Raw genomic sequence first — 14,658 nt, forward strand, 5'->3', positions numbered from 1 at the left:
CAGATGCCCAACATGTGATCCCTGGAAGACAACACAGAATGCGGTTCTAGCTCTGAAAAATCTCTCCAAAGTATATTCCTTGTTTTTAGAGTGGAGGTGGAAAAGGTTCTGCTAAATCTTTGAAGAGTTTAATGTCTATTGGAAAAAAATACAATTTCTGGGACAGCAGTTGAAAGACACTGCTAATGTGGATACAAGAACACTCGAGGGAATTTGCAGAAAAGCAGGGCTTTCTGCTGAGAGGCCTGAAGCACAGAATGGCATTAAAAATGCATGAGGCTTAGAAACAAAAGAGACAAAGTAGAAAAGAAGACCAGAAGAAAATGGAACCATGAGAAGGGTAAAGAATAAAATGAGTTTAATGAAGTAAGCCAGAGCTGAGTTCTGCTGGGCTGTGGAGCTGAATCTGGATATGAAGCAGAAAGAAGTAAAGGTGAAGAAATGGCAAGAGAGATTGGAGGAGCCTGGTTTTGCTGATGAGTGATGAGAGGTGGTGAGAGCACTACAACAGGGCTGCAATTTCTGGCAGTGGCAACAAGCAGAAAATGCTGAATTGCAAATACACAGCTCATAAAGGCACACAACTTGATAAGAAGCTGATGACAGTGAGGGTAAGAGAAATTTCTTGTACGTCAGGTGGGAAGTTATAAAGAGAAAAAGGAGTTGGATGTGAAAAGGGGAAGCAAAGTTTTGGACGCGCTGCATGCTGCGAGGAGATTGGGCAGGACAGAGGAATGAGGAAATAGATGTACATGAGGTTCGAGAGCACCTCAGATCTGCTTGATATATTGTAGGGAGAGCAAGTGAGCTGCTTCTTCTGCCAAGTGCCATCTTGACGCTGCTTGTAAGGAGTGAAGAACACCTAAGCAGAAAGATAAGAGCGAAGTTAAGAGAACCAGAACTGTACTCAGAAGACAAGATGGAAGAATTTTATAGAGGACTGGGAAGACTGAGAAAAGGCAGTCAGAGCTGGCTGGTAGGAAATTAGTGACAGATTTCCTGCTTGTCTCGAAGGAAAAATAAACCAAGTGTGGAATGTAACCCTTTAAACAAGAGCACTGGTGTGTCACTAATATAAAAGGGGTTTCTGTGGACTAAAGTGGACAAATTTTGTAATAGAGATGAGTAGTTCTTTAAGGAGCTCATAAAGGATCTCTTTGTCTTGAGAAACTATTAAAACAACAACAAAGTAATCTGCTGCAATGACATCAATAATTAAAGACTCCTCGCAACAGACTAATTCCGCACTCTCTGGAGATGGACATCTTATTGCAATTTACACTCTCTTAAGCAACGTCATTAGTAGTGGTTCTAGAAAGCACAAAGGAATGAGACACTGAAATACTGCAGGAACACTGTCAGCACTGATCAAAGCCCTCATCGTAGCTTTTGTTCAAGTAGGGCAAGCAGCTCGTTTGTGCATGGCATAGAGGCATTCATTCGGCTAAAGTAGGCAAAATAACGTCATCCCTTTCTGATAACTGTGATTTTTAAAATAGCTTCTTTGAAGCCAGACAAAGTTTCATTTTTGCTACGAGTGGATCGGTAGGGGAGGAATACGATCCCTACAACATGCTTAATCCCTTCTACTGTCTGTGATGATTTAATACCAAAGACGCTATTAACTTGTAGACCCCACTCATGGCTGAAATTTGCTTCTTAGTGCAAACATTTAACTGAAGTTACTGGAAATTTTATCCGGTTGTAACTGATTTAATGCGACACAGAATGGCTGTTTGTTTCATTAACCTTTTATCAAGTGGCTCTAAAAAAAGAAAATATTGGCACATCTCCACAACTACTTAGAGAATCGCTACAGATTATCGCTGTTAACAAATCAGAAATTCCAATTTCCTGTGATTCACTAAATATCCTCATACAGAATTACACAGCTATTCATTTTCAAGGCACAACTGCTTGTTACAAGCTCTTCAAAATAATTTTGTGCCTTTTCCTCTTTCCTGTTTATTGCACCTATTCTCAGACTCCCCTTTCAGTTTCCTCCCACATCTTGCTTTACCTTCCTTTTCACTTACTGGAGAATGACCACTAAACCAAAAGTATTCTACAATTTCTTTTTCTCTACCAGAAGTATTCTGTGTGATCCAGCAGTATATCAAGTCCATATCCATTACTACACAAAGTACACTTTTGCCCAGAAACTTTTACAGCTCCAACAGCAAGACTTTATAGTTTCTGACTAATCTATTGTATACAACAGTGAAGCTCCAAATAAGGGATCACATCTGAACGCACAGCCATTGTTTGCTCTGCAGTACTGTATAAATGTAGCTCACCTTGCAATTCCTTTGCAATTCCAGGTAGTTACTCTGGAGCAAGACTTTCCTCCATCAAAAAGGACAAAGCAGGTCAGTACAGCAAGGTCAAAGTGTGGTAGTCACAAGGGTGACAGAGCTGTTTCAACTAAAATGTTTTTCTTCACTACTTTCAGATACTGAGCTGGCTTTCATCATGTTTGTGCCTCTCCTTCATTAAGTGCTGTTTTAGGATGATGAAAATCAGCACTTGCTGTGAGACTGCATTACCACAAGGTCCTGAGAAGAGTTCTGGGGATCTAAAATGTCCATATTCCAAGCAGGCATCTGTTCTTTACACCTGTAAATTAGCCACAGGGCACATAATCCTGTTGGAAGGAAGGGTGAAAATATGGTTTGGAGTTTGTCAATCCCCAGTTCATATTGAGTGGTGAAAAAAAACTCCAAGGTAAGTCAAATATCAGAGAAGTTCCTTATTCACAGAATCAAAGAATCATAGAATTATTAAAGCTGGAAAAGACATCTAAGATCATCTAGTCCAACTGTCAGCTCATCACCACCATGTCCACTAACCCTGTCCCACAGTGCCACATTAGAAGTCATATATTAACAATACTGGGACTAAATCAAATAACAATATGGAAGTAAAGTCTCACATTTGAATCACAAGGATGCCAAGGGTCACAAGATGAGCTCTCAGCTTCAGTGGGAAAGAAGATGCTATACAAAGAGATGGGGAAAATACTGCACACTGCCTGACATACGCCATGCACAATAACAACTTGTGATTTACTTTTGTTGATGCTACAGGTTTTACTGATCACTGGAGAAAAGGTATAGACATGGTGGTTGGCCATAAACCAGGGCCACCCTCACAAAGGCACTTCTTGGTTCTCAATGGGGAGACAGATAAGGCACAAATGTGAGATGCTGGTGAAAGAGCGAGTAAGCCATCTTGAAAAAAACGTGGACATTTTATGATTTCAAAGCATCAGGGTAGCAAAATGTATATGTAGGTCTGATCACTACTACAAGTATTCCAGAAAAGACTAGCAAACTGTTGGGAATGAGAATCAAGTGTTCTCCAGAGAGATAAAAGATAGTCATTAGCTCAGTCAGGAGAATACTTTTCTGTATGATTAAGGGGCAGGAAAGAGGAGGTAAAGCTTCCTAGATTTAAAAATGATTCCTGGCTAAGAGACACTGGGTAATCTACAGCGAAGAATTAGATTGTTAGAGTAAGTGATTGGGTGAGGAGCTTTTGGAGAGCACCAGTGATGGGGAATTATATTAATACAGTTCAATTGAGAGAGGCCAATAAAGAAATGGTGGTATTAACTTTAGAACACCAAAAACCTGGATCAATGGTGCTTTTCTTGTCAGTGGAGTCTTTAAGTCAGACCTCATCTGATAACAGTAACAGAAGGGCGTGTAATCCTTAAGCTCTTAGGTCTGTGAAGGAGGTAGACAGGGTATGCACAAAGCGACAGCCTCCTCTGGACCTTGTGTGTTTTATAGCAGTGACTTGTAGGGCTGACAAGTTTGTTATTGCTATACTCCTCTTGTATAAATAGAACACAGTCACACATTCTCCTTCCATCAAATTTGTACCTAGCCAGACTGTGTAATATGTAACCCAGCAGAACCCTGACACTCAGAGACTGATCCTTGTTTATACTGTGTTGTTTCCTTTTTGTCTCAGAATGCTGCAATCTGAAATTAAGGTATGATTCTCAATGATCCACAATAACAGGGTGGTAACTCATATCCAGCATTTGATAGCAGGTTTCCATTAAGATATCAAAGCTCAGCAAAAGGTCTCTCAAATTGTGGTGAACAGGGTAAGTGCTATCACTCAGAAGATAAATCTGAGCTACCCATATGTAGAGAAGCACTAAAATGAGAACATATGTTGGAGACAGGTAATGAGACAGTACTTTATTGAATTCCACATTTCCACTCAGGATGTGGAAACCACAGGCACAATATTTCCTGCTAGTATTGTAACCACAGATAAGATGCAGATCAGTAATGCCACAGAGTCTTGTCCGTTATGATTTACTCTTGCAACACCAGTGCATTTTTACATAAACATACACATATACATAAACGTACAGAAAAGTCGGAGTCGTAAGCAGAGAGTCAGACACCACATTTCATATACATTGGATTTTAAAGTATTCTTATGGTCACTATTGCATCTTCTACTATGTTTGTAGGATCAGAACTTCAAAGAAGAGCCTGCCAGAGGAAATTGTAGGAAATGTTTGCATTCCAGTACAATTCCATCATCCAGGGGCCTGTAACTGTGGAAGCACCCTTCAGCAGATGTTGTTCGCAAGGCCAGGTTAAGTCTTTATCCACAATAGCCCTTCAGTTCAGTTTTTCCTTTTTTAATTCTTGGTTACAGCTCTGTAACCCTGGTTCACACAGGCAGATCCATACATCTGGGGCAGACGGCACAACTTGTGGTGCCTCCGCTACAACAACTCACACCAGCTGGGAACTTCTTTCAGCACTTTGTCTGTCTCTCTGGTGTTTGTCAGCTTTCCAAACATCAATGAAACCATGCTTTCAATATCCCAATGAGGTTAAGGAGACGTTCTTTATATTTGTATCCAAAGCACAGAGCAACCAGTTCTAATTACCACTAAGGCTTCCTTATTCTATTCTGGCAGGATGTATTTACACTTCCCCAATCAAGGCCTCTTCACGCTTTTGAAAACATCATTAAGGAAGACTAAGCGTGCTTAGTTGAATCTCATCTATATTAAGTGACTTACCAAATTACACAGTCTTCCTTTGTGATGTGCTAGAAACTGAATTCAGGTGTCCCAAGAGAATGAGACTTTTCATCTGCTAGCTAAACAAACCAGTTCTATTTTTTATTTTAACTCCTTAGAGGTTTTTTCCTGCGTAAATCTGAGCAATAACATCCATGTATTTTCTTGTTCACCAAATGTAAATTATATATCTCAGTACTATGGTCATAATCCTTGAAAACAAATCTCAGTTTGCACCATTGGAGTGCATTTACTTGTTCATATTCTGTTCACTCTAATCAGAAGACACTACACTATAATTCCTACCTAATAAACTACTACACCTCCTACATGAGTGTAGAATTGTTTTTTGTTACCATAAATAGTTTTTGTTTTCCCCCTTTCATTTGTATTTTAAAAATGCAAGTTCTAGATCCTGATTATTTTTCTTCTAGTAGTCCTAGAATCCCAATATAGAACCCTTTATACATATTACTTTGTTTCTGGGAGCACTGCTTTAGTGATGGTTTTTGCCTTAAATGCTATTTGATAGCTAGGCAAAGCTTTAGATACCACCAGCAATTAGCAAGCTTCCCCAATTTCTACTGCTTACATATCAAGGTGATTTCTGTGGGCGAAAGGTTGCTAGGTCCTATTAAACTAACATCTCCCCTTTCAGTGTGGTGACATTTTAGTTAGACTTGTTAGAAGTGATATTAAAAAATAAATAAATAAAAATGCTGCACCTTGGAAGCTCACCTAATTCATACAATGACAGGTTAACAAGATTTTACATAACACTCTAATTTCTGTTCCATATGCTACCCTTTCCCTAATGAACCTAATCACTTTTTCTGGTGCAATGTATGTGCAGTATCTGTCTGGATGTAAAATAATTGCAACCACTTATGCAAAGGTGAAGTCAGTTCCCTTTAGACTGGTGACAGGGTTATTAGCGATGACTGCATCCAAGTAGTGATGGCTGTAGAAGAAAAGATTTGCTGCTATGGGTGAAACAATGATATTACTCCGGTCTGAGACAAAAGGAGTGGGAAACAGGAGCTGCTGTCTTGAGGCAGAATAGCTTCAGCATCATACCTCTCACTCTGAGGACAATCCAGCTCTTGGGTTTAGCAGGATCTGAAGGTCAAAATGCCCCCCGGCACTCAGAGATTAACTGATGTGTTTGTCTTTCTCATGAAGAAAATTTCCAGATGATTTTCTTGCCCTGATGTTTGTTCTTGCAAAGTAGCTCCTATTAAAATCCTAACGCAGCTTTTTGCCTTATAAAATTTAAAAACGTGATGTCATGATACTCAACCTCCTGAACAATGAAACAGCATACTTCTGCTTACCCTGTGCCCTCCTGTGCCTGAGAGAAGGTCAGATTCCTACTGTTTGCAGCCCTCTTAAATGCTAATGCGTAAGATCTCTGTCCTTGTTTTTCTAGATTCACGGATTGCATAAAGGGAAAGATAAAAGACAAGCAGCGTATAAAATTTAGAGGCATTAGCAGAAATGCAACACTGACTCTCCCAAAAAAGAAAAAGGTTTCAAAATCAAACAAGTAATTCAGAACAAGTACCTACCCTACCTACGACAGGAAAGAATGAGACAACTTTGAAAGGAAGAGATCGTGGGCATTTTTATTTAGAGGAAGGAAGTCTCATCATCTAAAGAAGGACTGCTTGAACTGTGTTGAGATGAAAGCTTTGGTAATCTGTTTTCCTACTGTGGTTGCCACATTTCAGGTGATCGGGCTCTGTTTCTTAATGGAAAGCCTCAAGTGTATGCACTGACTGTGCAACTGACACAAATTAATGAGCTTTTGTGATGTAATGTGACTTATGCCTGTGAAAGAATTGAAAATGATACCTCCAGAGGGACGCGAGGAAACTTATATTCTTCACAGACTTTTACATGAACTCAAATACAGAAGTCCTGGTTTGCATGTCAGAGGTCACATTAGACTGCTGTGAACAATAGCATCCTATTCAATGTTCCAGCCACCACTACGAGACTGAAGTGACTTGGTGTGAGCGAAACTATCAGAAACCATCATTCCTTGCTGTTAAGCACAAAGGCTGCCAAGAGCTACTGCATTATGTTTTCTGTTACCTTGCTCCACATCTCATGTAAATAATTGGTCAGAGTTCTAAAAGCATCCTGTGTTTTTGAGAGAAGAAGTTATGAATTCTCTCTGACTTTTAATTCACTCTTTGACAGAGTTGCGTTGTGTTGCTTACTTTTGGGGTTTTTTTTTTTTGTTTTGGTTTGGTTTGGTGTGTTGGTTTTTTTTCCATTTTTGTAGTTGTTTGGGGCTTTTTGTTTGGTTGTTGAGGAAGGCAGAGAGAGCAAAAAGGATCCAAGGTAGTTTTTATGAAGCTCAGTTCCCAGGTCCAACTCAGCACGTGGCAGCACAAGCAATTGAACCACTTCAAAAGACATGGTGATGTAAGCAAACAGGCAGTGAGCAAGGGGAGGAAGGGCACTGCTCCTCCTGGCAGAAGCAATGGCTTAAAGGGATCATTCAACTATGACCTTTTATTTCAGACATGGAAGTCTCCCAGTTATAGTCTGATTCACCATGAGCAAGAGCCCGCCTGTGACTTTGTACCTCTTTGTAGATTGATATTAATGCTCACATGAATGTAAAATGGGATTATAAAAATGCTACTGGGCAGAAACAGTGACGTGTGCATGCGCATGCATTTGTATATACACAAACAGATACGCTTTTAATTACCAGCACTCTCACCATTCCTCCTTCCCATGTAAATAAATTATTATTATTATCATTTTTAAAAGCGGTTAACTTTGAAAGAATGTTAAGAGTTACCAAAGATGGAAGAAAGCACCTGATCTGTAAAGACCTATAAATGCTTTGGGACAGCAGGGGCTGTTGAGAATGAAGTCTCAGACACTGCTCTGAAAAACCTGCCTTCTGGAATTAGAGGTGTGACACCATACCCATCTTCAGCTGCTTGTCTCATGTTTCAGGGATTCTACCATGTCAGCCAAAGCATCTGATGTCACAGAAGGATGGGTGTTTATTACAGTGCTTAGCATTTTAAGAGAAGTGTGTAAGAGCACATACATTTCTGGACTTCAGTATATTATTGGAACAGGCTGCCCAGGGAGGTAGTGCAGTCATCATTCCTGGAGACACTGAAGAAACATGGAGATGTGGCACTGAGGAACGTAGGCTAGTGGGCATAGTGGTGACAGGTTAGTAGCTGGACTAGATGATCCTAGAGGCCATAGAGACCACCTAATGAGGTTTAACAAAGCCAACTGCAAGATGTTGTACTTGGATTGAAGGAATCCTAGGCATGAGTACAGACTGGGACATGCACTCACTGAGTAGCCCTGCAGAGAAGGACTTGTGGGTCCTGATGGACAAAAAGCTGGACACACTCTCATTATGCTCTACCTGGAGTACTGCATCTAGGTCTGATAGAAGAAAGATGTCAGGTTTTTAGAGTGGATCCAGAGGAGAACCATGAAGATGATCAGAAGGTCAGAGCATTGCTTCTGTGAAGACAGGCCAAAGGGGCTGAGCTTGTTCATCCCAAAGAAGTGAAGGCTCCAAGGAGACCTCATCAAGGCTTTCCAACACTTGAAGGGAGCACACGAGCAGGAGGGTGACTGGCTGTGTAAAAAGTCTGATAAAGATAGGACAAGAGGGAATAGCTTTAAACCAAAAGAGAGGAGATTTAGGTTAGATGTTAGGAAGAAATTATTTCCCCAGAGGTTGGTGAGGTGCTGGCACAGCTGCCCAGAGAAGCTGTGGTGCCAAATCCCTGGAGGTGCTCAAGGCCAGGTTGGATGGGACCCTGGGCAGCTAAGCTGATGGGGGCCAGCCCTCACCACGACAGGGACTGGGGCTGGATTTTGAGGTCTCCTCCAACCTAAGCCAGTCTGTGATGCTACCTTAGTGGTAGAACCTTAGTGATTCTATGATACCTTAAAGTCAGCCGTTTGTGCACTAGCTAACAGCTGAGCATAAAACAAGTGTTCCTCTTAGAACCTGTGGGGAGTCTGACAGCTCCATCTCCTGCCCCTCAGCCTGTGCAGGAATGACTTTCCTGCTCCGGGCAGCTCTTACTCACACAGCCCAACCACCACTTAAGCAGCACTGCTTTAAAAACAAATTCCTGCATCTTAATGTACCTTTTCCCTCTTTGCCTAATGACACTACACAGAACCACGTCTCCCTCCCTTTCCTTCCTCGCCTCCAGCTACTCCTCAGCCTACACAAACAAACTTTCAATCTCCCCCCTGCTTCCAAGTCATTTTCCTGAGCAGTGCCAGCCCTCGGCTGGGCTTTCCGACAGCCGGCTTATTTTAACCGCACCAAGCAACGGTACCAGAAAAGGCAAAACCCACTCAGGTGCTGCTACACGGACGGGTTACGCAGCGCTGAGCAAAGCCAAGCAGTGAAGTGCAAAGGACCCTCCCGGTCCGACTGAACCCCAAGCCCTCCCGACCCTCTCACAGCCCGGTATCTGGGGGCACCGACACTCCCGCCCCACAGCCGCGCGCAGGCGCCGTGGAGCGGGCAGGTAAGGGCCGGGCGCCATGTTGTGAGCGGAAGCCGTGGCCGAGCGGCGGGCCGGTGGGAGGGCGGAAGCGGGGCCCCGCCTGGCAGCGGGAAGGGGGCGGGAGGAGGGACGGCGGCAGCGGGCAGGAGTCGCCGCCGGAGCTGCCGCCGTCGTTCTTAGCCGGACGGGCTGTCCCGCGGATCCCCCGAGGGTCGGTCGTCTGCCTCGCCGCTCCCGCCCCGCCGCCGGGGGAGCGAAAAAGCGGAGCGCGGAGTTGCGGGAGCCGGGCGAGGAAGATGCCCCTGGCGCAGCTGGCGGACCCTTGGCAGAAGATGGCTGTGGAGAGCGCGGCCGAGAGCAGCACGGAGGTACGGCCGGGGGGGAGGCGGCGGAGGTCGAGCTCCGAGCTCGCGGGTACCCGTGGGGTGGGGTGAGTCGGGGGCGGTCGGGGCGAGGGGTGTTGAGGGAGAGTTGTGTGAGGCGAAGACGGACGGGACCCCGCCGCCGCCGTCACTCTCAGTTTTCCCCCCTTGGGCTCTCGGGGCGGGCAGCGGAGCCCGTGGCAGCAGCGTGTCCCCGCGGGGCCCTCCCTCTCTCCCTCGCTCCCTCTGGGGCGGCCCCTGCACGCCGCTTCCTGCTGGGGCACTGACTCACGGCCGCGGCCGGCCGGGCTCCCCCGCTCCGGGGCTCGGGGCGTGTAGCACGGGACCGGCCCGCGCCTCCCCTTCCGCCCCCTTCCCCGGGAGGGAGTAACCTGCGAGCGAGCCGGGCGCTTTGTTCCGGCGCGGTGTCTGGTTACTGTCACACACAGTTTCCCTTCCCGGGGCGGCCCCGTCGTCTCCGCTCGGCGCCGGGGGAGGGAGCGCCGCGGCCTGTCCTCAACTCGCTCCGTCTCCTCGAGGCGAAGGGCAGCACCGCCGGCTGCGGCTGCCCCTCGGCCGGACGGGTCGCGGGCTGGTCCGCAGTTTTGCAAGCGTTTGGGAAACCTCGCGGCCGTCAGACGGCGGTGGAGCTTTGTGCTCGGCGGCGTTGGTGGGGAACATCCCTGAGCCGCAGCGCCGTGCGGCTTCCTACCGCTGGCAGCGGCGAGCTGTCCTGCTTGCCAGGCGGGGTACGCAAGGTTGCTTTCCTCACCCGTACTGATGCGTTAGATTTAGTCACGTCTAAAGAGACAGATGCCTTCAGTTATTTTCTTTTCCTTCATTCTGGAAGAACTTTGGGTTTGGAGCTCTGTAAAAAGTACATCTACCAGTCAGTTGTGTTTGCTCCGTGCTTCCCTAGTAGTTCACAGTGCGCCCCGACCCCATCTGAAAAGAAGTGGCTTCCTCTGACAGCGCAGCTTCTGCCTGAATCTGCAGGCAGTCTGCTACAGACAGTGCTGATCTTGAACGGCGTGGACTCTGGCCAACCCAGAGCTGTTACACACAGGGTTAGGATGTATTTCTTTGGTGAGCAGAGAGAGATGCTACTGTGAAGTTCCTGCAGCATCAGAAGTGTTTGTTGGTTTGATGTGTGTATTCCCGCTGCTTAAAGTAACTGCATCTCTGAGAGTCAGAAGGACCTGCATGTCTCATGTGACGGAATAGTCTTTTAAGTTCTTACTGGTTGCTGTCAATTCCATCACTGAGTTCTGAGTGGAGAGTAACTGCAGTAGCAGTGTAATGTTTGAAGGGAAGATGTTAGGAGAGAGATTTCTGAAGGGCTGCTTAGACGTGATTTAGAGAAAAGTTCTTAACCATTACTTTACATTACTCAGGGTTATGATTTAGTGTAGGGTTTTTAGAGCTAGGGTTCTGGTTAGGCTGCGGTTGGACTTGATGATCTTCAAGGTCTTTTCCAACCTGGGTAATTCTATGATTCTTTTTAGACTTCCGTGCTCACCATTTGTTTTTTAATGCAGCTTGAATAGTAGTAGGGTATATATGCTAGAGAGGTAGCAAAACAGTTTGCTTTATTTGAAATGCTTGTAAGCATGATTATACTATGCTACTTACTTATGTTAGTGTACTTCAGACAGGAGTTGCTTTTAAACAGTCATAAACTTCTTAAAATAAGTATTTTACCTCCTTAAAAAAAAAGAAAGAAAGACATCTAAACTACTGTAAACACACGTCAGTGTTTCATAGGACACCTTGAAATTCCCTAGGACCACTAACAAAGCATGGAGCAGCAACTGGTCAGGTGTGCACCTTATGACCCTACTCAAGAATCACAGAATCACAGAACTGTAGGGGTTGGAAGGGACCTCTAGAGATCATCGAGTCCAACCCCCCTGCCAAAGCAGGCTCCCTACACCACGTCACACAGGTAGGCGTCCAGGCGGGTCTTGAATATCTCCAGAGAAGGAGACTCCACCACCTCCCTGGGCAGCCTGTTCCAGTGAAGAAGAAACGCTCGACTCTAGAAAATGACCAGACTGTTCCTATAAAACTGTTTTGGGTGAACAGGCTTAGAAAGATGACATGCTTGAATTGGCACAATTGAATTGTTTTTAAGAGGAGATGTCTCAGTGAAAATAGATGTTTGTCAAATACATAAACAAATGACCTAAATACATAACTTAGATTTTCAATGTGCTATGCATCCATAGCACAGCAATCTCCTAATTACAGACACTATCCTGCAAGAGTGTCCTTGGGCAGAAACATTTTTCACATCCTCCTGAAACCTCACTGCTGTTTCAGTCATAGTTAGATGGTAACAATGTAATAGCGGGGCAAAGAGTTTCAGTTAATGTCTCTGATTTACCCATGCAGTCCTTGTAACACTGTTATCCACTCAGTTACGTGTTATCGAGCTTGAAATGTTTCTCAGGCGCTGTCTTATCTCTCTAGGTTTAATACTGGGTTATTTTTTTGTTTTCAGTGGAGTCGCATATTCACATTTATATTTCCACCAACGAGGGGGTGATGTGCTGTGCTAGGTGAGCAAATTCAGTAGGAGGACTGCAATACCTTTAGTGCTAATTCGGAACGTAGTGTAGTTAACCATCAACAGCTGCTGTGAGTTATGCTTACAGGACAGCAGATCTGTAGGACATGATCCTTTTAAAGATATAATGCAGGCAGATCTTTTTAGAGGAGATATGTACTTGTAGTTTTGAGAGAATCACAGAATTATCAAGGTTGGAAAAGACCCTAGAAGATCATCTAGTCCAACCATTACTGATACTTCCCAGGTAAATCATATTCCTCAACACAACATCCAAACGTGTCTTGAACACTCCATGGTTGGTGACTCCACCACCTCCCTGGGCAGTGCATTGCAATGCCTGACAACCTTTCCAATATTACTTCCTAATGTCCAGCAGTTGAGAGAGCAGTTGTTGCAGAATTTCTTCTACAATTACAACTAGTTCAGTAATCTACATTGCGTGCTGCAATGTGTAAACTCAATGTATAAACTGGTTGGACAAAGTACTTAACATATAATGTATTTGCTAATGCATCTTTTGTTGTTCCTAAATGCTTCTTGTTTTAAATTAGAACAACTTGAAAGCTGATGGAACTAACCCTGTCTTTTATTGACTCAGGATCTGACTCAAGGTCTATAACAAGTGTAAGTTTGTTTTTCATAGTGAAAATGTGCCCTTTATTTCAAGCCATCTGCTTTCAAGCAAATTAAGTATTGATTTGAATTTGTATCTGGATGCCTGAATAACTACCCTGGTCCTCCGATGGGTACTCCCAGCTATGCATGTTAATGTTGAATGGAGCAGAATGCATACAATTACGGCAGCCAAGTTTTGGCCACTAGTATGTTGACAGAGCTGGCTATAAGGAGAGATTGTTTGCTAGGCATCCAGGGACGCATTCGTGCCATCTATCTTTAGACGTTTTAATTTAGGTGCTCTAAATTGGCTGTAGAGAAAGTTCAGGTTTTTCCGCTGCCCTTGATAGGGGATTTATCACCACCTATTTAGGTACCTAAAAAGATGGTGTGAATTCCCTTTCTTGAATTCCTTGTTCTGTCTTCTCTATCCAGAATCATATGAACCTCACATAAAACAACGGGCGCTAGCATTTGACAGTCATGTGGATTCTGAAAAGAACCCTGTACAATGTAATTTGGGGGTTTGTAATTCAGTTCTTATGTCAGCGTGACATTCTTTAGTGTGGACTTGTGGCATGAAATCTGAAGTTTGTCAGGTTTCTTGCCGCCTGAAGCCAAGAGATGCTGGTTGCCATCACTTATGTACACTCCATACTGATTTGTGTAATCAGTGTTAGACCTGTGTTCCACAGTAACAATGCTGGATTTATGGGAACTTAGCTGGAATGCTGAAGTAGAATCACCTAAATGGGCTGTTTTGTAGAGATTTCAAAGGCTGTTCATCACCTCTCCATTACAGTTAGAGTTCTCAGCAGTGCTCAGCTATCACTTGGTTGAATACCTGTAATCAGTACAGTGCATTCTGAAGTTTAGGTGGTTTCTGTTCAGCTTTGTCAAATGGAGTGTTATGAGTGGCCATGGGCAATGTAACCCTCACCTGAAGAAGTAGTGTGCCTTGTATTCAGCAAATTCATTTTAGCTTTGAGAAAAGAAGGCTGAGAGGGGACTTGATCCAGGTTTATAAATACGTGAGGTGTGGGGGCCACAGTGGTGAGGCTGGTCTCTTTTCAGTAGTGCGTGGGGACAGGACTAGGGGTAATGGGATGAAACTACAGCATAGGAAGTTCCACATGAATGTGCACAAGAACTTCTTTACAGTGAGGGTGACGGAGCACTGGAACAGGCTGCCCAGGGAGGTGGTGGAGTCTCCTTCTCTGGAGATATTCAGGACCCGCCTGGACAACGCCTACCTGTGTGACGTGGTGTAGGGAGCCTGCTTTGGCAGGGGGGTTGGACTCAATATCTCTAGAGGTCCCTTCCAACCCCTACAATTCTTTGATTCTGTGAAACTTCTGTGATAGAGAGACAGATAGCAGGTGTTTATATGTATATGGGTTGAAGGTTAAAAAACAGGAATGCGTGTGTGTGTATATATGTAAATATTGACTTGAAAAACATACCCTCTGCATAGAAAGCATTTGAAATATTGTTGTTACGTTGGGTTTTTTGTTTGCTTAACCTTTC

The 14,658-nt window shown here is 44.2% G+C and overlaps 1 protein-coding gene across 3 annotated transcripts in view; it reads left to right on the forward strand.

Annotated features, from left to right (window-relative positions):
* Positions 1-9,695: 9,695 nt before the first annotated feature.
* RPS6KA3 (ribosomal protein S6 kinase A3) overlaps positions 9,696-14,658 on the forward strand; it is a 71,506-nt gene continuing 66,543 nt past the window's right edge. For all 3 annotated transcript variants that reach the window (XM_015885307.3, XM_015885317.3, XM_085550120.1), the window contains exon 1: positions 9,696-9,950. In XM_015885307.3, the coding sequence (XP_015740793.1) occupies positions 9,879-9,950 (72 nt within the window). In that variant the 5' untranslated portion in view covers positions 9,696-9,878. The remainder of the gene's footprint in view (positions 9,951-14,658) is intronic.

Source organism: Coturnix japonica, chromosome 1, assembly GCF_054131305.1.
Source record: "Coturnix japonica strain WE chromosome 1, WE-NBRP24, whole genome shotgun sequence".
NCBI lineage: Eukaryota > Metazoa > Chordata > Aves > Galliformes > Phasianidae > Coturnix > Coturnix japonica.